Source organism: Corapipo altera, unplaced genomic scaffold, assembly GCF_003945725.1.
Source record: "Corapipo altera isolate COAL_440 unplaced genomic scaffold, ASM394572v1 50, whole genome shotgun sequence".
NCBI lineage: Eukaryota > Metazoa > Chordata > Aves > Passeriformes > Pipridae > Corapipo > Corapipo altera.
This window is the reverse complement of record NW_020884889.1, coordinates 7574693-7600976: the sequence shown is the minus strand read 5'-3', so window position 1 is coordinate 7600976 and position 26284 is coordinate 7574693. Positions and strand designations below refer to the sequence as shown.

The 26284-nt window shown below is 41.6% G+C and overlaps 1 protein-coding gene across 3 annotated transcripts in view; it reads right to left on the bottom strand.

The window, feature by feature from the left end:
* CEMIP (cell migration inducing hyaluronidase 1) overlaps nucleotides 1–25501 on the bottom strand; it is a 58852-nt gene extending 33351 nt beyond the window's left edge. Inside the window, exons 1-11 of one of the 3 annotated variants that reach the window (XM_027644205.1) lie at nucleotides 23588–25500; nucleotides 21422–21529; nucleotides 18452–18604; nucleotides 17659–17797; nucleotides 16647–16883; nucleotides 16084–16263; nucleotides 11988–12058; nucleotides 11169–11264; nucleotides 10418–10539; nucleotides 8096–8237; nucleotides 7076–7267 (exon numbers count right to left, since the gene is read on the bottom strand). In XM_027644205.1, coding sequence (XP_027500006.1) covers nucleotides 7076–7267; nucleotides 8096–8237; nucleotides 10418–10539; nucleotides 11169–11264; nucleotides 11988–12058; nucleotides 16084–16263; nucleotides 16647–16883; nucleotides 17659–17797; nucleotides 18452–18604; nucleotides 21422–21497 — 1408 coding nt within the window. In that variant the 5' untranslated portion in view covers nucleotides 21498–21529; nucleotides 23588–25500. Of the gene's footprint in view, nucleotides 1–7075; nucleotides 7268–8095; nucleotides 8238–10417; nucleotides 10540–11168; nucleotides 11265–11987; nucleotides 12059–16083; nucleotides 16264–16646; nucleotides 16884–17658; nucleotides 17798–18451; nucleotides 18605–21421 lie in introns of all 3 variants that reach the window. The other 2 variants (XM_027644207.1, XM_027644206.1) reach the window with 2 other exon arrangements.
* Nucleotides 25502–26284: the final 783 nt, after the last annotated feature.

Here is a 26284-nt window from a genome sequence, read left to right as displayed (position 1 = left end):
TGCCTTGGCACCTCCGCCTTCAAAATAATCTGATCATGTGAAAAAACACCCTCTGTTAACTAGAGGAGTGGTGATGACCAAACAGGGGGATGCAGCTTTTTGGCTGCAGTGGGAAGATGAAGCTCCTCTGAGCTCCGCACTCAGCCCGGAAAGGAGGGGCTGCAGATGGGTTTGCACCTCACCCACTTTTGCAGTTGTCTTCCTAGGAAGCCCCAGGCTTACCCAAGGCCCTGTTGTTGCCCTGAAGCCAGTGAGCCCCACCAGATGTGTGGCCAAAACCAGACCCAACCCATCCAAAAAGCAGCTCTGCTTTCCTTATTCACATTACATGAAAAGAGCCACTGGAGTGAGTCTCCTTCATGTGAGAATACTCTGTGCTGGATCCTTGAGTGAATCTGTTCCTTATGAAACTGGTTTTAAGCTGTTATTTTTCAGTTTTCCTCAGACTTGACCTTTCCTTGATTTACTGAAATGCAGGAAGAAGTTCAGATAATCATAAGAACATCCTATTTGAAGCCACATCTCCAGGATTTGTAGCAGTGAAATTAGATAGGCAGTTTTGTTATTCCTGTGCTGAGCTCTAGAATAATAAATGTCATGCTTGCATGTATTTAATTTAATTTAACACCAGTCCAGACATGCAAAACAGGGTAAGCCCTGACAGGAATGTTAAATACAGACTAACCAGTTTCTAAATATAACTTCTTGGGTGCATGTTTTTCACTTTGTGCTTTTGCTGACTTGACAGGTTTGGAGATAAAGAGAGAGATGGAAAGCAATCTCATTCCAAAGTAAGAGTGGATTTTGAATAATAGCTCCTTTAACAGAGTTTTGAAAAACAAACCTCTCCTCAAGGCAGACAGAAATTCAAGCTCCCCACAGCAACGGGGCTGAAACTGCTTGTGGGAGTCAGAGCCTGGCATGGGAGCCCTTGAATGCTGTACATGCCTGCAAGGAACCAGCACTCCAACACTGGGCACCTCCCATGGGACCAGGAGTACCATGAAGTGCATTTACAGACATGTGGCACTACCAGAGACCTACTGGGACATGTTTAGTGATGGGAATATTAAAAAAAAAAACAATAAAGAGCCTGCTCTGTGCTGAGTTCAAGGAGTTCACCCAGGGACAGGAGTGTCTCACTCTGCAGAGTACAAGTTTGAAATTAGGCTGCTGCTCACAGCTGGCACACAGAGCTTCCCAGAGAGCAGCCAGGATATCTGAGACCCTGAGCACTGACCCTGGGCAAACCCAATCCTGGGGTTTGCAAACTGGCACTGAAGTGTTTTGATACTAAAAAGGCAACACTGTGCTTTGAAGGTGGGAGGAATGTGTCTGCTGCTTCAGCATCAAAGCCAATGCTGCGATTGCCCAACCACTAACAAGCCCAGAGGCCACTGATTCACCTTCTCCTTTGGGCTTGGACTTGCTGCATCCCTCATGGATAGATATTGCCCTGCCAGCAAGCCAGGCTTGTGCCATGTTATAATATAAACCAAACAAAGCCTTGTAGTGACACGGATTATGTCTCCCCACAACAGGGCTGTTTGATGGACTAGGAAAAACACCACCTTGAGTTTGCTGTTGTATCATACTACTGCCTCCAGTTAGCACAATGTAAATTCACAGGGAACAACCTCTTTAATATGTGGGCTTGCTGGTGGAAGTCTTGATTCAGCAAAATATGAGCACATTTCCATGCTTATTACTCAAGACAGTCACTATTGAAGTCACCAGTTGTTGGCAAAGACAAGGTAATTATTAAAAGAAAGTATACATTAAAATAAACATAGATGATTCACTAATTAAGGACATGCTTATGTCAACAAAGAAATTCAAAGCACAGTCTCTCCAAACTGTACAAAGCTCAAGGAAAACCTGCCATACCTGAACCTAGCCATAAAACCTGGCTCTCAGGCCTTATCAAACCTGGGATGGGTGGGATTTTAAAGCTATTTCAGCTTTTACAGACATGGAAGAGTGCTCAGGTCTGGTGAGTTAGACAGATCTCTCTGAAAACCCTCCCAGGTACACTCAGGCATTCCTAAATCCCTTGGCTTTAAATGACACAAAGAGCTAAATCTCCCTTTGAGAAGTGAAACAGGCACTTGAAGGTCTGGGTATGGTGAAGATAAAGTAAAGCCAAGGTTCTCCTGGAATATTTTTCTTTTCTCTAAAGAGTCTTTTACTTTGAGCTCTCTAAGGATAAGACCATGTGTCTCATGCTCTTTTAATGTTTCCTAAACAATTTTTTTGAGGGAAATGCTAAACACAATTTGTCTGCTTAACCCACATAATCCAGTCACAGTGAATCCTTCAGGGCATCTTTAAATCAGTGCAACTCATTGCAGATGCCAGCCCAGACCTGACAAATTTATCATTTTTGCCAAACATTTGTCATCACTGGTGGTAATGCCCCTATTGCTTATATTTAATAACCAACAAATGTTCACAGGGCATCCCTTCAAATCCTCATTATTCTCAATTACCTTGATGGGGTTTGCTGTTGCATCCCTAAGTCCCAAGCCTGTAAGGCAACGCAGCATGGTTTGGGTGAGCTGACCAGCTCCTTGAGTCACACAGTACAATCTGATGTCTTAACAAATAAATATTCCTCAAATTCATAACTTTTACATGGAAAATTAAATTTTCCACATCAGAAAGCATGAAACTTTATAAGTAGTTCAGAGCTAACTAAGCCTTCTTGGGACAGTTTCGTGCTGGGTAACTCATTCTGTTACAACCCTTAATTCCCTTTCTCCTTCAAAATCCTGCCCAGTGTCCCACAAAGCTCAGAAATACACCTTCTGTTGTAGGAGTGTGAAGAGCCTTGTGTTCTCATGGATATTAAGTGTATGTTCAAATGCTGTACTGGATCAAAGCCTCGGTAGCTGTTTGGTTTCAGGGCTAAAATGAGTGGACCTTCAGGCTGCAGATGGGCACGATATGAGGATTGGGGTGGACTGAGGGCATCAGTGCTGGCTTCAACCAAGCACTGAGAGGTCCCTGCAAGGTGTATTAGTGTTTTATTCCAGTGGCAGTGCCACTCCTGTCCCACTTTACACCCTCTTTCTGTAGCAGCTGCTTGGCAATCTACTGACACACTTCTGTAAATGTGAGGTTTTCCCACTCTGACCTTCCAGGTTTTTACTCTCTTTATTCTGACATGTAAGTTCTTGCAGATGGAATGGGAAGATTAGAAAGGTTTGGTGGACAAACAGTTCAAATGTTTACTAAAATCAGGCTCAAACTCAACCCTTCTGAACTGCTATGAAAACCTGAGTATTTCTCTGTCCATTCAGCTTTTAGGCAATGCCCAAAGGCAGCAGAAGGAGCTCTGAAAGGCTGTTAGAAAGGGCTATTTCACAAGATTTCCTGCCCAGCCCTCAAGCACCAGAGTTGAATTAGAAAAAGAGCTTTTGGCAAGTTGCAGACAAAATTATGCCAACTTCTAAATAGAAAACCCTAAATCTCTAGAAGTATCTGAATCTTGATAGTGGAGAAAGTTCTCCCATCCCTCCAGCACCAGATGAATGCTGACACAGTCTGTGAAGTTGTGACATAACTATGTATTAGCATTTTAATTCAAAGTTTTCTGCATGAACAAGATCACAGTAAACTCCGTATCTCTCTAGGATTTGCAACCCAATAAGCATGATTTAGGAGATGTGTGCTTGTAATCATAGATTCATCAGTATGTGGGATAATTGGAGTAATTATGCCAGGCACAAATAGTTTTTTCATCCTTTATCAAGAGCATATAGGAGCACAAAAGAGCATTTCATCATTTCTGTTCCATGGTGAAACTTATCAGCATTGGTAGTAACTTCATACAGAGCAACCAAGATGCAGATAAGACTTGTTTCCCAGGGAAACTAGACAAAATACTTGATCTTTCCTACTATCCAGTTCTATCATAACAACACAACCCTTCCTTCCTTCCTTCCTCCTCCCTCCCTCTGCCCTTCACTGTCGTCCCTCCCCAAACCTTGTGAAGTTGGAAGATCAAACAGTTTTAATCTGTTCCCACAGAGAAAATAATCTAGGCACAAAAATGACAAGCAAGAAAAGTTAAACAAAGAAGAAAGTGGAGGAAAAAAGTTCCGTTTCAGTAAGCGACCATTTGCCTGGGAGCAGGACCTGCAGATCTGGGTCCTCAGGCACACGGCATTTACCCATGGGAACCACAGCTTTGACATTACTGTAGTTACTCCAATAAAGGAGTGCAAAAGATCAGAACTTGGGTGCTCTCCCTCGCCTTCTACACTCAGATTTGCCAAAGTCCACAGTTAGACAACTAAACCCTACTAAACCTGATGGCAATTAAGTATTAATGCCCTTAAGTTGTTTTGAAAAGCTCTAATCAATCCATTTCTAGCAAGTAAAGAAAGTATGAGTTTCAGCAGGAAGTATCAAATACAAAGAGGACATGAGCTAACTAATGAGTTTGACTTATTTGGCACAATATGCTAAATCATGTCTATTAAAATACTATTAAACGATGAGGACATAAATTATATTAAACCTTGGTATGCCAAGTACCTGCCACACCAAATTGACTGTCTACAAAGCAGAGGTTTTCTGCCTTTTAAGAGACTCAAGTAATTCATATCTGACATTTAGGTTTCATTTTTTAAAAAATAGAAAGGAAAAAAAAAATAAAGATTAAAAGGGAAATAAACCATCACGGGTAGGAATGGTTTTATCATTTGTCTTTCAAAGGACAGACTTCTGGAGTTCTCAGCTGCTAAACTAAACCTCTTAGGAAAATTAAGCCATTCCACTTACTACAAATGACATCCCTCTGAGACCCTGTAATATAAATGTGTGGAAGGCTTTACTCAGAAGGAGCAAAGCAATCTTGCATATGTCCATAGCACATACAAAACATCCATGATGAATGTCTTCTGCACACAATTACAAGCCTAACCCAGACCCACAAGGCCACGCTGTGCTGGGGCTGCTAATGTGTGCTAAGACATGGTCCTTACTCTGGCTAATGGCACATCATGGCACAGGGCAGTGGATAAAGTTACACCATGGTTGGGCACAGAGTAACTCGGGGACCTCTTGGCTCTTAAAGACAGGGGACAGCTCAGCCTTGCCCAGGCTTTATTTCATCTAGACTGAACTTAGATTTAGGCAGATTATTTTATTTTCTAGTGTGAATGTGTTTTTGTTAAAAGAAAGTTGGATGTGATTTTTATAACTGGACTAGATTTTGCCTTGATTTATATAATCAGTGAAATCCCATTGACGTCAGTGGAGTTGCCTGGATATAAGTAAGGGGAGACTTTGGCCCTGGTGTTCATGTTATTTGCGGTAATAAAAGGAATGTCCTAATTCTCCTAAAGAGTAATCGGAGACCGAGAGCACAATTACTTTAACAAGTGTTTCCACTGCTTCTTTACTTGAAATTCACATGAACTCTTTTGTTGTTTTTAACCCATTATTTATTTCCTTTAACTAACTTAGCTGTCCTTGTTGCAGAAGATAAATGTAACTACATGAATTTCACAGATCCATTAGATTATGGGAAGCCTAAGATTCCTGTGCCATCTTTATTTGTACTGGTCATCTTCCAAGACCATCTTCATGATGTGACTTGTATCCTACTAGTCTGGGCCCAATAGCTGAAAAGTTGCTCAAGAAAAATATTCTACTTGGAAATGTGTCTTCTCTGAAAGCACTAGTCATTTTAAGTCATAAGACTATGATACATTCGAACTGTGAATAACATTTTTCTTGGCTTGATGAACATCTCCAACAATGAATGGCTAGAGTTCTGTGGGAGGCAGTTGCCAAAGGAAGTATATTTGTACCTTCCAGAAGTAGTTGCATCAGAGATAATGTTGAAGTGGTTCATTTCAGAGAACTGAATGAACTCCCTGGTGCATTGGATGTTCCAAGTGCCCTCATGGTTTCTCAGAAAGATCTTACTGTAAATGCAGACAAAACCTCTGCCTAGAGCAACAGCCAGTGTATAAGCAAAAGATAATGTAATATGCATGATTTACCACTAGGCAGATGCTGCCTCTGAAACACAGCCTCAGCTACTACAGACTTTTATGTTGTAAAATAACGTTTGCTTTGGTAAAGTATAAAAGTAAAAAAATCCTCATCTATTCAGAGAAGAGGCAGTTCATGTGCTACTTCCATTCTCTGCTTATCAGTGTGCCAAAACATGGTTCTAGAAAGGAAAGACTACAGACTCAAGTGGAAATGTAAACCTCCCACCCAGGATTTCACTTTTATGCTCCTTTATACTGATAATAGTCTGTGTCTCATCACAGTTACGCTACTTAATTGGACTCGGTATCTGGAGGCCACTTTACAATTACTGGACTACAATGTCTTTTCATCAAAACAATTTGTCTGCATTTGAGCCAGTCACCTTCAAGGGAAAAATGCTGTGGCTCTGCAAAGGCTCCTGCTCCTCCTGCTCAGACCAGCTCAGGCAGCACTCTGCCAACCCCCTCTCCCCAGTACTGTGGCTCAGGACAATTCCCTGGCCACCAGAAATGTTTGGTTAATACATCACCTCTAAGCAATGCTGTCTAGAGACACAGTAAACGAGAAACAGTAGCTTCAGTAGTACAAAACAGTATTTCTAAAATGTAAGATTACAGTTCTTGTAAAATAAAACTTAAGAGAACAGCCAGCTGGACATTACTTCATAGCCATACAGTCTCTCACAGTCTGCTCCTGCCTTAGATCACTCTTCACATCAGATGTGCTCATCTCCTGCTTTCTAGGAAGTGGTATTTCAAATGCAGTTACTGAAAATTTCAAATACCTGACCTCTATCTGTCCCTCTTAAATAAATACTACCACTCAATAGTGTGCTCGGGGACATAAAATGGAGTCAGCTGTGAAAAGAGAAGGCAGAAAGGAACTAGAATCAAATTAGATGGCTTTCAAGAATGAAAGGAGTTATGTATCCCAAAAGCATCTAAAAACCAGCCCTCAAATTCAAGTGCCTTTCAATTCTTTGCAATTCTTTAAGGAGTCATCTCAGTGCAAATAACAGAATTTGTGAACTGCAATACCAGCACAGTAAGATGAAGAGCCTTACCTGCTACCTTGACCTGGTTGGGCCTGCAGGTGCTGCATGGCAGTACTTGGAACTCCTCTGCCTGGTACATGGAGTAGTCAGTGCTTGCCACCACCAGCCTGTCTCCAGGTTTCCATGAGCTCACGTCATCCACCAGATTCAGGACTGTGCTGTTCACGTTTGTGTCAATGGTTACTGTGAGCTTTGGTTTCACTGAAAAGCCAAAATGGTTGGGTGGAGAATTCAGTTAATCTGATCAGAAAATTCTTGTGACTTTTTTAAATTTATTTTTTAATGCCTGGAATGCCCCTAAAATTATTATTTCCTCAGGGGAAGGGGGAGCAGAGTTAACTCTTCCAAACATGTTTTTTACAAGCATTGGCATGGAAAGCAAGAAAACAAGAAAGTATTTTCCTTCAGTTGCAGGCAGGTGGATTTTCCACTAACCCCAGGACTAAATTTAAATGTAGCTCTTAGTGGCTCATTTTCACCACACCCATTTAGCAGCAGCCCTTGTGGGCACTGGGTGCTGTTGTTTACAGCAGCCAAGTGGTCTTTAATGTAATGACTTTTTTCCAGAAAAACAACAGTCTTCCACCCTTCTTTTCCTGCCAGCTGAGCACCGAAGAATGCCAATGACCTATCTAATGACCAGGTTAGGGACAGTGGTGTTGCAATTAATAAATACAAAATGAAGTATTAATTTCAAAACCTGTTGTCTTCGCACATTCTGATTGACTAATCCTACCTTATCCAAAAATCCTTTTGCAAAAGACAAGGAATTTACAGAAAGGAACTTGCCAAGTATTTGCCATAACCTTTCTGGGTTTTTGGGACACTGCCCTGCTGCCTCTGTTAGTGCTTGGGAATTTTTCCTGAGCTAAATCTTTGGCCGTTTTATCTGAGTTCTTGTCGATAGCCCAGTCAGAGTTTTATCTTGAAGAAATTGCCCAAGTTGTTCTGACACCGAACAAGAGCCAGTCATGGGAGAACAGGATTTCTGCTGTTCTCTGTTCTGGCTTTCAGGTATGGGGCACATACCAGATCTGCCGCACAGGAACCTCACTCTGTAGTTCTGGCAGCCCTCGCCTGTCTGGCCCTTGCCGTGGCACACAAACCGGTAATCGTGGCCACTCTTGTAGAAAACCTCCGTTGTTAAATCAGCTCCATCAAGCGTCATTGCCTGGAATGAGAATGGAAATATAACACAGGTTATTACTGTGAGCTGAAGGGATTTCACCAAAATATCTATGCCATCAGAAGAGGCTTTTGCTGTGTTTTGGGTCGTACACAACCGTTGCATAACAAAACACTGTGACTCGGCTCTCCAGCTGGTGCTCACACACAGCTCCTCTATCCAAAGGCTGCATACATCACTGCTAGGTGCATGCCTTTCTCCTGGGTCTATATTGAGACCATGTGCTTTTTTGGGAGGAGTATTCTGAGCTTCAGTAACATCTGCCTCGGTGCCCTAGATTTTTCTCTTGACATTGGTTTAAGGGCAGATGGAAACGTTGAACACGGATGCTTGCACCCAAATGAACTCATGGTTTCCAGCTGCGGCACTGCACTCCTTTAATTGCTTGTGGCTAAGCTCTGTCTGAACCTTGCAGAAGAAAGGGGCAGAGGTCTTATTTCTTCATTGCATGCATCAGTCTCTCTTAAAAAAAATGCCAAAGCTACTGCAATACCCATTGCTTTAAAAGGAACAAGGAGAGGTGGCTTTTCCTCACAGACAAGTACCTGTCTGTAGAGCTGCCTTAAGAAAAAAGGCTGTATCATACCAACAAGCATTGAGGTATGTAACTTGTCCTGTGTTCCTGCTGAAGCAACATCACCCCTCAGGGTCATGTTAAATTTCACAGTCTATCTCTGTAGCTTGCATTTCTCTCGACCCTTTTACAAAAATGTGGTGCCTTGCTTTGAGCAACCCAAATACCACATGCATTTTAGAAAGGCACCAGGAGATAAACCATCTTTCAGTGAAGGGTCTGATCCTAAGTCTCTCACTCATGCAGACTTTCCTTAATAATGCACACACCCACTGCTGTGTATGGGATTAGCACCATCAGCTACTGGAATGTGCCTCTGGTTGTGCAGCACTTCTGTTATTATCATCATCACATCTTCAATTTTCTTGCATGTAGCAGAGCTGGAGCAGGCCAGCTGCTATAAATCAGTGTAACTTTATGAAAGCAATGAGCAGCACCAGATTACACTACCTGAGGATTTGCCCTAAGATCTGCAGGATAAACTGAAAAATTTCTCGCTTTTAATATACATGAGGGGAAAAAAACATAACTCATTTCACAAAAGAGGAAAAAAAAGGTTTGTTTCTTGAACAGAAGAATATCTTTCTTGTTTCTCTTTTAACATGCAAACTAGAAGGGGCTGTATCGCAACAAACATCTGACCCCTATTTTGAACTAAGTTGTCACTTCTAATACATGTATACGGGAGCAGAAATGAATGTGATTTTGCTAAGACCTGGCATAAAATTATAGGGCAGTTTTTTCCTTTCTGGTCAAGAGAGATTCTTTATAACATCTAGCCCTGGAAACTTTCACTCATACTGTCAGCATTCCCGTTTACTTCAATAGCTGCATTCTTGTGAATAAGGACAACACTAGTTCAGAGCATGCCTTAGACTCAGCCTTGCACAGATATGAAGGATTTTATTGTCTTTCTAGGCAATGTTTTGCTGGAGTTGTTTTAGTAGGTAGACATATAAAGTATATGGTGGACATATTAAAAAAAAAGAAAAACCCTTGGTTTTTCCTGCTGGTTTGTTTTTCTTTTTGTCCTTAAAGAGGCTTTTGCAGTCTCAGAAAAGGTGTATAACTGCTCCTTAGCATTCTGGTCTGATGGCATAATTATAATGTTTAGCTCCAAACAGAATTCAAATTTCTTTCCACAGAGACTCCAAGAAATAGCTGCAAGCTCACTAATATTCTTGACTACCTGCTACAGCTGGTAGTTTTACCATCTCATTACATTTTGTGATTAATTTTTTAGGTAGAGTCCATTCCAGGTCCATTTAAAAACTTTGAAATTTTCATGTGCTTGCTCCTTTTAATCTTCCAGTAGGGAACCACATATTTCATGATAGCATCTGTGCTGTCCATGACCCCATCTGTACTCCTTTTCATGCCAGAATTTACTGAAAGGAGCTCAATTCTATAAATTTTGTCTCAAAATGATACATGACTGAATACCAGATCTCGTTGGTTATGTATTAGAGCGGTAAAGTAATTGGTGTCTTTTATTTAGAAACAAAAATTACTGACAAGCACAATTATTTTGGGGTTCAGTGTCAATGCAAAGAGGACTTGCCCCTCTAAAGTGAGCGGTAAGTCTGCCTACCTGGATGTCAATGGGCTGCCTACAGATTTTATCAGGATGAGCAGCTTTGAAGTCAGACAGCTTTTCCATGTCCTTAGATCTCACTTTATTAGGCTTCTCAAACCACTCTGTCCATTCTACATCTGGAGACAAGTGAAAACAAGAATAGTCATTTGAAAGTCAAGCTTAATGAGTGCAGAAAAAATGCATGAAGCATAATATGATCTCAGATATCATTCACAGGTTTCTTCACTCATGATCTGATTCCCACCTCTTCCTGCCAGTATGTCAGCCACTTTTAATGATGCTGTGAAGTGCAACCAGCCAAGGGAGAGCAGTTATTAAAAGCTACATAATTGGAGGGTGAAGTATGGGCATTATTAATAGATATGGCTTTTGGATCTGTGTCCTCCTTAGCTGCCTTTTCTGATCTTTCCGATCAAGTTGCGACCAGTTACTGTGTGTTGTCTGACACATGGACATGATGACTATGCAGTCAAAAGAAGTAAGAGGTTGTGTGTGATCTCTTAGACCATAGGAGATGGAATTTCATACCCCATGCGGTAAAGGAAAAAGGATCCCAGTTATTCAGAGAGTCCTGGAGACAATTGGGGAAAGAATCTCTGAGTGTTCTTTACTTGGGTTCGTGGCGACGTAAATAGCAGCTAGCAAGTCCGCTCTTCCCAAATGGAAAAGAATTGCAATAAAAAGGATGATTCACCCTATTTGTCAGCTGTCTACCACTGAGTTAAATATCCCTCAGACCTCTTACCTTGAACCCACTCACTCGTCGAAGAGACGTTAAAATGTTCTCCATTCTCAGCTTTGAATAGTTTGAATACTTTGGCCACAGCTGACCCTCTGTGACCTGTTAAAAAAACCCAAACATTAGTACAATCATGCAATCAATAAAAGTCAGAACTGAAAAGGTAATGGCCTGTGTGCGTGTTTGAATATTTTGGCTACATTATCCAAAATTAGCCCTGCACAACATCCAGAAAAATTTACTGATCTTGGAATGAGGCTTCAGACACTTTTATAACTGCTTGGATAATCAGGAGGAAAAATCTGCAAAAATCAAGAGAGGATAACTCCCCTAATTATTTGTATTATATTGCTATTTTTATTTGATGTTGTAGTAAGCCATATTGTTAATGTCATGAGAAGACAGACTCAAAAGTGTTCAGCTTGCAAGAAAATGGTTTCACAGGAGGATTTGAAGCTACAAATTCAGGAAACACAGATTAAATTTTCAACTGATGTGAACTGGGTTTGTTCCATAGCTTTGTGTCTAAGGGAGGCAGTGTCTGAGCTCAACGAAGTTACATGGATTTACACTGGTGTAGAATCTCACCTCTTATCTCAGGATTTGGATAACCTAAGCTATCCCCCACTCAGCTGCTTCAGTTGCATTAGTGGAAAGAAGCAATATGTACAGAGAGAATTCAATTAAATATGTCAAACCATGAATTCCTTAAAGCATCAATGTGATTCAGTGGCAAGTGGAAACACCATCAACCAAAATAATCTCAGCCATAACTCCAGTAAGTTCCAGAGAGCATGTCAAGCCAGCATTTTGTGCATTAAATACCTTGATATTCAATGTGGTCTTCAACAGAAGAGGAGGGATTTCCTTTAATGGTAATAAAACTCCATGGGTGCCTGGAAAATGAGAAATGATCGAGTTATGTCAAGTATGAGATGAGTATTTTTCATAGCCCTGTGTTCTTCCATTTCTCAGGGGCACCACATTCAAAACAGTCTGATTACTGTCACGGGCAGCTTAGTTAAAATTAAAAATATCTTAACACTCCATATTTCTTCAGTAAATATATCAAAAGAGAAGGAAGTTTGAAGACAAATCCCCACTTAAAACACTCCTCTAACAAGTGTGTTTCTTTTTTAAATGAGCGTTTAAAGAAACTTGTGTGTGACAGACCCATGGGACACAGGCAACTCCCTGAGGAGCCTGAAAACAAATCTTTTGTGTGTGTGTATACACTAAAGAATATGAAAAGAAACCACTTCTGCTTAAATAAATTTAGCTCATGCTGAAACCTTGTATATCACAATTGTGTTTGGAATGACCCATGAGAATTTCTAATAGACAGACTGGCTGGCAAAGGACAATAAAAAATACTTAAATAGTCTCTGCATATCTAGTTTCCTTATTTTGAACACTGAACAGGGATGAAGGTTTATGACTCTGAATTGTCTATTCAAATCTGATCCCATGTCAGAAGTTGGTTCATTAGCACCTGATGGTTATTGATTGAGTGGATTCAATAGCTATCACTGGAGAATGACCACATGGATGAGAAAGCAATGGATACAGGGAGTAAATTGCCTCCCAGCCTTGGAGATGAACCCAATTAGTAGGGGTCAGGAGGAATTTTTATCTTCAAAATAGAAGTAGTTCAGGCATATCTGCTCTTAATGACTTAGAGAATAAAAAAATGTGTTTTTAGGATGGTAGGGTGGAAGGGAATTTAGCAAAACCTCCCATAGATTAGATCATTGAATCTATAGTTATAAATATCCAGTCATTTCAGTTGCATCAAGATTTACCCTTGAGTCCTGCAGGTCATCTTATATTGACCATTCACTGGTATAAGCCAAGTTCCAAACCACTCTGGGACTCCAGGAGAAAACACATACAGGCATTGACAGAGAACCACTAAAACACTCACAAATCACCACTGCTGTGAGCTGGGCTTTGCTGGGATTCCCAGCCCTGGGCTTGGGGAGCAGCAGGTTCTGGGTGAGCACTGGCGCACCCCGTGCTGTGCCGTGGCCCCAGAAATGTGCTGGACGCGGCTGCTCAAGGAGAGGGAGTTCCAGCAGCGTGTCCTCAGCCCCAGCACAGGCCAGGCTCAGTGGAAGCTGCCAGCACAACTGCCTCGGGAGCCTGCCAGCGAGCCAGATGCTCCTGCTGGAAAACTTGCCTGTGCGCCAATTGCTGAAGGCACTGACGGGCTGTGATCTCCATCCAGGGAGAGAGGGGGATGGGGGCAGGAAGGACACTTTATCACTCAACAGTCAAGATAGATTTTGTTGTTGTTGTTGTTGTTTGTTGTTATTATTATTAATATTTTGGTACACCAAATTTGAAACATGACCAAAAAAGTGATACCACAAAAACAATCTAAAGAATAAAAGCTATTTAGTTCTGCAACTCAAGGTTTGGCCCCATTTCATGTGTTAAAATACTTGTTTCTCCCAGTTATTTTACCACTAAAAATAGTTTTAAAGCCATTCAACCCTGACCCATAAGGACACAGGCAATCTGTTTGGGCTATGTGAAACGAAGCGACCAGCAAGTCCGGAGCCAAACTGGTGATATTTGGGTGGGATTCCAAAGAGAACACATATGTCATCAAGTGCAAAAAGGCTTTCTCTTCATTTATTAGTAAAAGGAAAAAAAAAAAAAAGGCTCACACTGAAAGAGTAAACATACTTTTTGAAAGGACAACAATAGAGGAGGAATGCAAGATTTTCCTTTCATTCCTAGTGTTCTGGACTCAGCAAACAGGCAACTGAAAAGAGATGCCAGGACCACAGAAACGTTTCTGGATAAATCAGCACTGCTCATCAGCTCCGCTACAGCAAGGGGGAGTTGCACAACTTTACAATCTGGTTGAATTTGGAGCAACTGGAGGTAAAAATTTTTCCCTATAACCCCCACCAACGCCCTACCCAGAAAACAATACAATATACAGTATGGCTCAATAGCCTGACTCAAGTGGCACCTCACAAAATGTGAAACTGAAATTTCCTGAGCCCGGGGCTTACACTGTTATTGTCTGAGTGGTGCCCATGGCCAGCCCCAGCCACTGGCAAGGAGCTGAGAAGGTCTGACAGCCAGGATTCAGTGGGACCAGCCAGCAAACCCCAGTGCCAGGCAGCGAGTGGTGACAGGCAGGTTAGAAATTAAAATCCATTGGCTCTCCTCAGCCAGAGCCTGCCTTGCCCATAGAGATTAAAGTCTGTACATGTGTGTGTCATTTTCTCATTCTGAGCATTGTTTCTTATAAGGTACTTCAAAAAATTTCAAAATTTCAAAGGTATATGCATCCTTATTCATAGGTATAGATGCGTCTGAAATGTAAACCAGTACATTTAAATCTTGTTACACTGAAGTGGAAGTTCAATGTGCTCAAGGAGAAAAGGTTGGATACACCTGACAAATCTGCCTGTCTTCCACTGTGCAATCCAACAGCCTTTTTAAGTCTGGTCCCAGCTGCCATCCAGACGATGTGTTTTTTGACAGTTGATGAACTTAAACTCTGAGAACACTCCTAAAAATATGATATTTTAAATAACATACCAGATATTTTTCCACACACAATTATGCTGGTGGAAGACAGTATTAACCAACTACCAACAACTGACCACATTATTGTACCCACAATGTCTTAATTTATACAATTAAATATTGTGGTATTTCAGATAACAGCATGGCAGGGATTAGCTTTTTGACTGCAAACAATAAAAATGCTGAAAGTCACACTTCTATAGATAAATCTCTATGTTATTTCCATTATAAGCATTGATGGCAAAGTGGTGAGAAACTTGCATTAAAACACCACAGCAGCCTAAAAACATAAAGTACTATTTACTTTTTGTAAACATATGCAAACCCCATCAAGTTCTTTCTGTTGAACAACTGGGGAAAAAGTATAATTTTCAAAAATCATTTTCTGTTCCCCTTATTCCAGTATTTTAAAAAAAACCCAGCAGGCTACTGGGCTTTAATACGGGGTCTGGATATTTGAGAGCAAGAATTGCACTGATGGAGATTGCCTGAATTTGGAGACCATTTTGCAGCCTTGGTTGATTCTTTGAAATGTGTTGTCTGGTGCACAGGAGTCCATGCAGCATTTGAGACAACCTCTTCATCAACCATCCCAAATCTTACTCCATCTGTGTGTGCCCAGCTGACACATGTCTGTTTCCACAGACTGCTGTATTGAATCACTTCTCCCTACAAGGCAGATTTTGTGTGTCTGTGTGTCTGTGTGTTCTGCAGTCACCCTCTTAGTGCCTCATAAAAAAAAAACCTATATAAATTCAGATAAACACAAAAATTATAATGGCTACAGTTGGGTAAATAGCAAGTATTCTCAACAGTGTGTGTGCCAACAGAGACACTGTTTTGGCCACAAAAGTATTTACAGTCCACAGCATAAATCCATGCTTGCTAAATTTCTTTGCTGCCCAAGTCCCCAAATCTGTATTGGACAAGCTGAAGAATGTGCTGTATGTATGTCTAGATGTGTTTAGCCAGGGCTGCACAGCAATTATTCTACCCTCCTTAATGTTCAGCCCATCTAATCCACTGTGTGTGTATAAATATGCCTCTTAAATCTTTGAGAGATGGCTTGAAAATAAATTGGAATATGCAACTTGTGGGAACAATATCTTGAAAAACATCTTTTTTTATGTGAATCATATGCTATTCCTCAATCTGGTAGTAAAAATACCCAGTACAGACACTGAGTGCATCTGAAACTATCTAATTAACTGCTAAAACTTCAGATTGAGTCGTTTCCCTCTTTTTTTTTTTCTTTTTTTTTTTTCTTCCCATGTGAAAGAACTTTGTGCCTTTGAGAGAGTGGAACTATTTGGACATCTCAGGAAAATAATAAAGCCTCTGTGCTGGGAGAACTGGCAGGACTGGCACATACCTAAACCCAAGGTGGAGGAAATGCTTGCTGCCCAGTTTGGTCATTGCTTTCCTGGCCAAGTCATCCAAGTTTCTGGATCCTTCATCGTTCACTGCGACTGAGAGGATCATGCCATTCGCAACTCTGCCCAAATACTGGGCAAGACGGATACTTTCCTCTTTTGCTCTGTAGGTATCAAACCTGAAGTGATAAAAACACCCACAAACATTTACTTCAGTGACCACCACACCTTTATGTACTGAAAAGCAACAGCTATAAAGAAATTACTCTTTTGTATTGTTTACAGTAGTGATATTATCCCATTGCAAAAGCCCTTATCTAACAGGGTACATGAGGGGTGTCTGTTAAGCCGAATTGTTTAAACTCTAGTTGACAGACTAGCAAAGTAGTACCACTACTAACTCTCTGGTTTTGGAGATTACTGATCTAGAAAGAATTGAATAGACATGCAATAACACCCATCTGAACAAGATGCTAAAATGTGTGTTTCTGAGCTTGTTGAGATGCTGTCCCCAACCCATTCCCAAAGATCCTCACATCCAGACAGTCAAAAAGTCACTCACCGATCTGAATGGACAACTGCCCCTGTCTTTGGGTCAATAACATGGACAATGACACCCCGATGGCCCCAGCTCCTTTCAAAGTAATATCCACCTTCTTCCATGCCACCAGGATGAAGAGTCTTGTTTAAGAAAGTCCAGGACAGCTTTTTCTTTCCATGGATCTCAAGAGTGCCACCTTTACCTACTCCAAGATACTTCTGCCCAAAGTAAGGATCTGGCTGGCTGCCGTCATCGGCTCTGCAGCAGGAAGGGAGCAAAGGTTTGGGTTTGTATCTGACAGTCAAGGAGCCTCTCTCCTTGTGCTGCTATGGCCCGAGGGGAGAAGTGTCATGATTTGCAGAGCATTTCTTTCAGGTACTCCAAGAATCAACAGCTGCTCACATTGTACAGAAAATAAATTATTTTAAATAGTACTAGCAACTACTGAAGACCAACAGCAACCTGGAACACAGGTTATACATGCTATATTCATTTTAGCCAGGCCAGAGGAGATCTGGAGCCCAGATTGAGCAACACATCTGTATTTTTGAATTCTGGAGGCAGTTAGGACTCTAACCAGGAGCTAGGAGGTCTAGTGGTTGTTAAATATGAATTTGGCATCCTTGAAATTCTAAGAGATCCTGTAGCAATCTGCAAGACATAAAGATATTATCCTCCAGCTCACCACTCTCATGCAGAAAGAAAGGATGTTTAAGGAGGGGAATTTTCAGACTAAAAGAAATCCTCATGTTTTAAGCCTATTCTGGAAAATCATCTTGAGTGGTGGGAAGGTGCATGCTGATCCTCTGGCATGACCAAGCATCCCAGTGTTCATATCCCAGTAGAAGAGTAAAAAAACCAACCCAAACCTGCATCAATTTTTATGGGCCATTTAAATTGTCTAAAAAGTTACTGAATTTTCCACAGAGCGCCGATATCCAAGAAAATGTAATTTTAAGGAACATTTTTTGTCCCTTGATGTGGAGGAGAGATCCTAGAAAGTTCAAAGATAATATTTAACATGCATACATACCGCCCATATAAGATGATATCCACATTGCCTTGGTAAGGGCACAGCTCACTGCCAATGTGTAACTCTCCATCATTTTCAATGAGTATATGTCTGGTACGCAGAGTGATAGGCTGCACATCGTCTTTAATGACCAGTTTTCCTAAGTAGAAAAGGTTACAACATTTGCTTTATCAGAGGTTGTGGTATCATTGTGCCAAACCCAGTGTTGGGCTCTCATCCCAATTTTTGAAAAATTCTGCTCGTCCACCCAAAACAGCTCTCAATACAAATCCTGAAGACATTACACATTTTCTATTCAGTGCAGGTCTTGAAGAATGCAATTAAGATTTGTGTGGAAGAGGACTCGTTCAAAACTGAGAAAGAAATTCAGAGTTAAGATGAATAAAAGCTATTAATGGCAGTAACACTGACTCTGTCCTTGAAGACTTGGAGGCACATATGCATCTGTCTGTTCTGAGGCCCTGAGAACACAACTATTGCAGTATGATGTTATCAGGCCAGTGATTTAATAAAAAAATGCTTTTGAATCAAATCACAGAAGTAGAACTGATCATTTTTCTGAGATACTTTTGTAAATTCTCCAGAAAGGACAGAAAATAGGTTGGTTATAACAGCTAAAGAGTCTCAGAATCTCAGCTGCCACCCAGCCTGGGACTGAGGTAAAGCTATGTTTGCCCAGTAGCCACCCACTTCTCAACAAGAAGCAGGAAGCTCTCCCAGCATGATACAGAGTGATGTAAGCAGCCACAGTGGAAAGCAGACTTCCCCCAGCCTTGCCACCAGCACGTTTTACCTCCATTGGTGATGTGGATAGAGTGGACAGTTGCAGAAGAGGAGAGAAGGAGCTTCCTGCCATTACTGATTTCAACATGGTTTTCTTCATTGTGACCTGGATTCCAGTTTTCTAATTCAGGATCTTTGTCAGGACATGTGACAGCTGCTTCTGCTGGGTAGGATGCAGAGTGAAGACAATCACCATTTGTTTGGTGTGAGACAGAAAGCTCCATATCTGGACATCTTTACAGTATCATTCCCAGTACCCCCCTTTGCTGGCTCTCTGGAACACAGCAATATCTCAGTGCAGCAGAGTACATGTGGATCACGACCAAAAGAAAACAAACAGCAGCTTAAGCTGTATGGTTTTCTGTTTTCTGGAAGCATGGAAAATCCCAATGCAAAGAAGCCTTGCAAGGGATGGGATTTCTAGAAAACTATGAAGAAGGGGTTGTAACTGAGCCCTTCCTGCGGTGACATTCAGATCTGTTCATACCATCCCGACACAAAGCCTTTCACAAGCCCAGAGAAGGTGTTGATGAAAGAATAAAACAACTACTATCTTTAAAAATGCCCCCAAAGCACTTGCTTTATTTAATGTAAAGATGTTAAAATTTGGTTGCATTCTGTATTTTCACTGGAGATGGAAAGTAAAAGAGCTCAAACTAACATGAAAACAGCAAACACCAAGGAATTACCAGTACATCCAGTAAGAGAGAGCAACAGGAATCTCACAAGAGAGTGTGTACGGGTTTGTGAGCTTTTCCAGGCAGAAGCAGTAAGGATTCATTCAGTTTAGGATCACACATCACCAGTCTCCACACACTAATTTGATGATGAGCTGCCATGACGTTAGTCTAAACAGCTCTCATACCAAATCCAAGAGTCTCATGTTGTTAAGTATTAACTTAAGGTAAAATATTTCCCTGATACACCTCAGTCTATATGTGAGCCTCATGTCTTACTCTAATCAACAAAAGTGCAATGAGAGTCTCATGTGTGATGCATATTTTCTGAGGGTAGAACCCTTCCTAATCCTAGGAAGCTGAGGTCAGTGGAAGTTTGAACAATGAGCCCTTTGCCTTTAGAAATGGCTGGGAGTTCTCACCAGCTTTCTGACAAAAGCACCATAGAGAAAACTACAGGATCAACAAATCAGTGATGATAGACATGGGATAAACACCTTGACCTCAGCAGGTTATGTCTCTGGCACTTAATATGGTAAAGTTGGGTGGGTTTTGCCCCACAGATAGTGATGCATTCACTTATTGGAAAGGACAATGACGTGAATCCATGCAAGGAAACATTCCCTGGTGCTAGTGTAGTTGACAGCCAGTTGTTTTTGTGCTGCCACTGAAACTTGAAGGACATCTGTAATTCCACAGAAACGGAAACAAAATCTGTCCATCTGCATTCAGTTTCCTCTCACATTCCTCCACCAGCTTCATGTCTTAAGAAAACAGTAGAATTGCACCAGCCATGGCCTTAATGTCTCCAGAGCTCCATTAAATACCATCTATTCAAGGTAAGCAAGGGATGTTTCATGTGGGCTACATATGCCTTGGCTCTCTGCAAACTTTTTCCATATACATTAAGAAATCAAATCAGAGAGGGCCAATAATCTACCAGATAGCAAGTCAGATACTGATAAACATCCAGGAACTGATTTTGATACCATTTGTGTCAGCTGGAAGCTGGAAATGTATCAGTAATGTCAGGGTCACTTTTTCCAATTTACAGTAATTAAGAAAAATAAGAAGGTGTTTCTGGGTTCCTACCAGAATACACACAGAATTAATAAAAGTGAGAAAAGATAAATATTTCAGACAGGAAACGGGGCTTAGATGTTCAAATGGAACTATAATACACACTGACAATAAAACTAAAAACAAAAAGAAAAAGACCTGTTTTTTCTCTGGGAATAAGGATAATAGAAAAATTTGCTTATGATGAGAAGTGATATAAAACCAAAAGAATCAATTCAAATGCAGAGGTATAATTTATCAGCTAGATGAAGTGGACAGGACAAAAACCTTGTTCATTTTTCCAGTTACTGGTTATGCCAGTATCCAAAGATGGCTTGTGCCCCCAAATTCATTATTTTGAAACAGAGAGGTAGACAGTGAAGCCTAAAGGGAAATCAAGAGGAATTTATGCTGATGTTTGGGACAACAATCAGCAAAAGTCAGCGCAACCCAGAACAAAGGACCCAAATTCCCAATTTCATTAACCAATTTGTACCAGGAGCTGTGCACATCACCCACATCTGCTGCGCCAAGGACACCGTCAGGCTGAGCATCTTCTGCCAGCTGGTCCAGCTACCTTGACAGCTTGATTATTACTCTCATTGTCATTTTTTAAATAAAAGTGCAAATTCTACCCAGCATGAGGAATTAACTGAATGTTTGCTTCTTGACCAAAAGGGCCTGAGCATGACAATGGAAGGTTTCTTCATGCAGCTGCAGTGTTTGGGGCAAGACATATGGTCTCTTTGTTTTAAACAAATACGAATCTCCAAATTAGCTGTATATAGAATATGTAAATCAAGCTCCCCTTTTCCCCTTCCCCTCAACTGCTTTGTAACAGGACTACTTGGAAGAGAAGAAAACCCAAGGGACAGGGATGTCCCACCCACATCTGAGCTTGGGCAACACAGCAAAATATTCGGCTTCACCTCCCTCAGTCACAGCTACTGGGACCTGAGGTTTCTTTTGTTATTTCTTTGCGGCAGTTTGTTGGATTTGGTTTAAGAATGTGTGGCAGAGTCTGAGGGATTTCTGAGGGTTCTTTCACCTGCTCAGAAATTTCAGTCTTTGCCACTCCAGCTGCCCTCAGCTGGGAATATTGGCCCATCAGAAAACTGCTTTTCTCCTGAGTTTTCTCACTCTGACTCTTCTTATAAAAAGAAGAGTGAAAAGCTGCTGAATCCAAACCTATTAAAAATAACATTACAAACCATGCCCTTTTTCCCCATGGCAAGAAAACTTACCTGTGCTTACTGAAGAGACTACAAACAGAAAATAAATGAACTTTCCAGCCAGGTACTGGGAGGTAGGTAGAGCCATTGTTCAGGATTTTTAGTTCTCTAGATGGATACCTGTGAAAAAAAAGAATATTAAGGAAATGTCACTTTTTTTTTGTTTTGTTTTCCAACTCATTCACTGCACAAAATAATAAAAAAGGAGGTTATATCCAGCTTTATGCCAGATCACTTCCACTCCCATTCAGCTTGATGGCTGAGAACACCTTTGCACTGCTCAGGGACCAGCCTGAATAGAGAGAGAAGCCATGGGTAGCTCCTAACCCTTTGTTTGGTTTAGGATAAACCCACTCAGGAATCCAAATAGACACTCAGAAAGCAGCCACCAGCTGTAACCAAAAACACCCTAGGAATGTGGTATAAACACATCCAGTGTCAGGACTCTCTAGGGCTGCATATTCACGCGTGCTAAAAAGTAATGAAACACAACAGAGGAGGCGTTTGCAGAGTGACAGATTTTCACGAAGTAACCTTTCGGTGGCATCTCTCTCTCCCCCAAACTACCCACACATTTTTAGCAATGGTGTTTTGTGTACCCCTGAGATAAACCGTACTCACACTTCCAACCTGAAGCCTGCAGTTTCTTAGATTTCAGATCTAAGAAAATATTGTCTGTTTGGTGTGCCAGCTCAGAATTTTCTTGCAAAACCAAAAGCTGCTTTTGAAACCAGTCTACCTAATGTTGTTTTTGTTTCTTCCATAGCCAACCCCCAGCAAAAACAAACAAGCAGTGTCATGAAAGTCAAAGTTAGAATTAATGTGATTCTCTCTGGTCTCCGGTGATTGATTCTACAGCTCTGCCTCAGGCTCATGACAATTTATTGACATGTGTATTCACAGGGAGGCAAGGACACCCACTTCTGTATTCATAAGGCACTGTTTAAAATTCACATGTAGTCCTTGGAGCCTTTAGGTTTTATCATATAAACCAGTGTCTGAGGAATATCAAAGACGTTTATTTGTAGCTCTCATGTCACATCCCACTGAGGAAACAGGATAAATGTATGTATCACACCACTTAGTTTGACGCAAAAATAAGTATAGAAAAAAATTCCAGGGTGCCCCAATTTCTTTAGGGCAAAAAACACATGTTATTTTTCATGTCGCTTGTTAATATAAGCTAAACAAAAAAAAAACATGACAAAATGATATGGAAGAAGCAAGGATTTCGTTGAGCAGATTTTGCAGTGTATAAATGCAAAACACGTCTGTACTTTTCGTAAAGGTGATACAGCTCAAAGTACAATGATGGGTTCAAACCACATGTAATTCAGCAATTGTATTAAAAATAGCATTAGAACCAGATTTTACTGGAAATATTTCAGCAGGAAAATGTTTGTTTGCTTTGGTATAGTGTATTTAACAGCCATGAGCTCTGGAAACAGCATAGACTCAGGACTTGGTACAGTCTATCAGGTGCTGAAATGCTGCTACAGAGCAGTAGAAGAGAGGAATGCACTTAGCAACGCTATAACTTTGAATGATATACATTATCAGAGAGCAATGCTGTCGCCATGGAATTTGTGCCAGAACCAGGCTGCACGTGTCTGACATTTTAACAGCATTAACCATCAACATTTGATAAACCAGAGCCCTTTTAAAGAAACATTATTAGAGGTATACCCAAAGTACAGCACTCACCATTAAAATGTCAAGATTTATTGGTGATTATTACACAGCCTGATCACTGGGTTCTGCTTTAACGATAGAGGAAGAACTAAACAAGAGGTAATGCCACAGGATGGTCATTGCAGATAAACAGTGTTTCTTAGAGCGTGGACACTGCTGTATGTTAGTGCTGCATAAAGCCAGATTCCAACTGGTAAGGTTTCCATCATAAAATACATTCAGATGATACAAGAGTTCACAGGAATAAAAAGAAGGGACTGATTTTTTGGCAGTGATGGCATGCATTTGCTCTCCTGTTGCTTTGTAGGAAGCAAAGAAATGTAAATCTCTTTGTTCTGGCCCATTACCAGCTCAAAGGAGCACCTCTGCTCTGTCCAGCTCATGACCTTGTTTCTGACACAAACCTGTGGCAAACTGGTAGGAAACTAGTTCAAGAAATTCCTCAGCCTTTGCTTTCTTTAGAGCCAAGAACTGCACAGCACTTACCATCAGGTTGTGCAAAATGGCTTTTGGTTTTATATCCCCAGTTGCTCACCAGGGACAGCTTCCCTGATTGCATCCATCTTCATCAGCAGAGATCAAAACAAGCAATCAGACACTGGAAAGAAATGTCATTTTTGGAGGCGTCGGCTGTGTGCCAAGGCTCCGATGTTTTCGCAGTGTCTGATCTGCCACAGTCCAAAGAATATCCTGCTTATTTTGTGACTGAGGTAGGGTGTTTGATTCGGCTCGCACCGAGCCCAAGTTCATTGCAATGTTAGTATTAATTGGCACTTGGGTTGGAAAGGCTGAGAGCCAAGAGGACCAAGAGGATCCGACTCCTCTGATTCAGCTCTGACTAACGCATGGCCGGAAAAATGCTGCTCGGAGGATAATCTCAGGAATTTTCGTTCAAAACCTCTCAATTAAACATGTTTCCCAAAACATTAGGCACAAGCAGTGACACGTTTGATTTTACTGTTCGGTATAAGAGGAGGAAGAGATAGTGACTCTTCTCATTACTGTCTGCTGCTGGAGCGGGCTCAGGAGCAGCTGTCTCCTGCCAGCCAGCGCTTCCTTAGCTCAGCGCTCGGAGCCGCGTGGGGATACAGCAACACGTTACATCTCGCTTGAACAGGCGCCACGTGGCTGACTCCAGCTCTGATGTAACCACCAATGTCAACAAATCTCCCTGCAGATTCGGGCACTCTGAGAGCATAAGGGCCATACAAGTGTCCGCCTAAGCCTATCATCTCCAGCATTTCTCAAATACCATCTGGGACTTCTCTCCTGGGTGAGAAAAGCATTTATATCTAGCCATTAAAAGCTGCCTGGCAATGGCAAGTGGGACTCATATCCCTGGATCTGGCAAGGCAGACTCTCTGAAATGATTCCCAGCTGCTGAATCTTTCCAAAAAGTGAACAATAGCAGCAGACAATGCTAAAAGTAGATGCAGGAAACCATTAGTCTTAAGCTGGCTGCTACTGCAGGTGTCAGCAATGATACTGTACTAGAAAGCACACTGCAGAGAGGAATCCCTATCCATTGCCCTCCCTGTGGTTTCAGTGCTAGAGGCAACACACAGCAGACAATCCTGAGAACAAAATGGTGAAGAAATACTCCAAGGGAGCTGGATTGTCACAGGCATCATGATGGGGTCACACAGACACCCTGAATCCCAGGGTCAGAGCAGAGCTTTCTGGAACAGTACCATCAGTCATTCAGAAACACACACCAGGCTCCCACCTTGACTTACCACCTTGCACAGTTCTGGGCCAACCACCCAAGCCTAACAACAAAATTTTTAGAAGTAACTTCCAATATTGAGTGTTTTGAAGTGCTTTTCAAGACTGGCTTGACACTCTTTGGGGGATGTACCTTCAGCATCTGCTGGAGATGAACTCCTTTCAGTATGTCAAGCAGGGAGCATTAACAATCCATAACAAACATGACAAGGACAGGAAAAAAAGCAGCAGCTGCTTAATCTTCCCTGACAAAGATATCAAACAGAAGCAAGAAACTGTGTGGCTCCTGCTGCTGTTGCCCAGCAAGAGAGACCACTGACCTGCTTGGGAGCAAAGCAGGGATCCGGTGCCATCCCCAAAGCACAGGAAAAGCTCACAGGAGAAAGGTGATTTTTAGCCTGATGAGGAGTGAACTCTCAGCAGACACTTATTTGCACAGCTACTTGAGATGCCCTGTGAGTAAAATCTGTGTGCCCCCAGGATCACCTGTGCAAGGTGAAATGCTCTGGGAGACCCTGATGGGTCAGTGCCAGGGCCGTGGGGCACCCTCATGCTCCAGGTGGCCAAACCCAGACCCTCTCACAGCCACTGCTGATGCTGAGGGTGCAGTGATTTGATAGCTAGGTCTGAAGCCTTGCTGCTTGTTTCCTCATGCATATGCAAGGATGCCAGCATCGATTTGGAAGCTGATCCTGAGAGAGGGAGGAGCTGTTTAATTAGCACCTCTGCTCCTTTTTGCTGACATTGCATGGTCCTCTAGCCCCAGCTGGGAAGGTAGATATGAGGTGCACATTTGCCTTTCTGACCCGAGGACATGCCAGCACTTGCTACAGTGACATTCCTGTACAGGGGGAGCTTTTGCACACCCAGCCAGAGGCACAGCTAAAACCTTCAGAAAATAAACACACGCATTTCTGGGGGTTACTAATGAAAATGCTTTTCAGTCCCAACCTGTGGCATCAGTGTAGCTGCCTCTGCTCCACATCTTGCTCTTACGCTTGCCACCCACACATCTGCTGCTCGTTTTTACTAGCAAGAAGAGGAGGATTAAACTCAGGAACAGACTTTAATTCTCAGTGAATCAATACTAGAGTCAAAAGCAGCACTCTGACTGTTTTTCCAGTGAACCTTGGTTTCTTACAAATTTATCTAATATCTTTCCCAAGAAGAAAGAAGGTTCTGCTCATATATTCTGTTTATAAATATCACTGTAAATTCCTTGATTCCAGATGCCCATAAAAATAGATTCTGAATGAGAAGCAGGAGATAGAGAAAATTTTTACAATTAACATATTAAAGAAAGCTAAGGTGTTTGCTAATTTGTTGCAATATTGGCACACTATTTTGAGACAGAAATAAAAGGGGGGGAAAGTTATTTTAAAGCTATGCTTTTATTTAGAATTACCCCCCCCCTTTTTTTTTTTTTTTTTTACGGAGTCTTACAGACCTTGAAAAGGA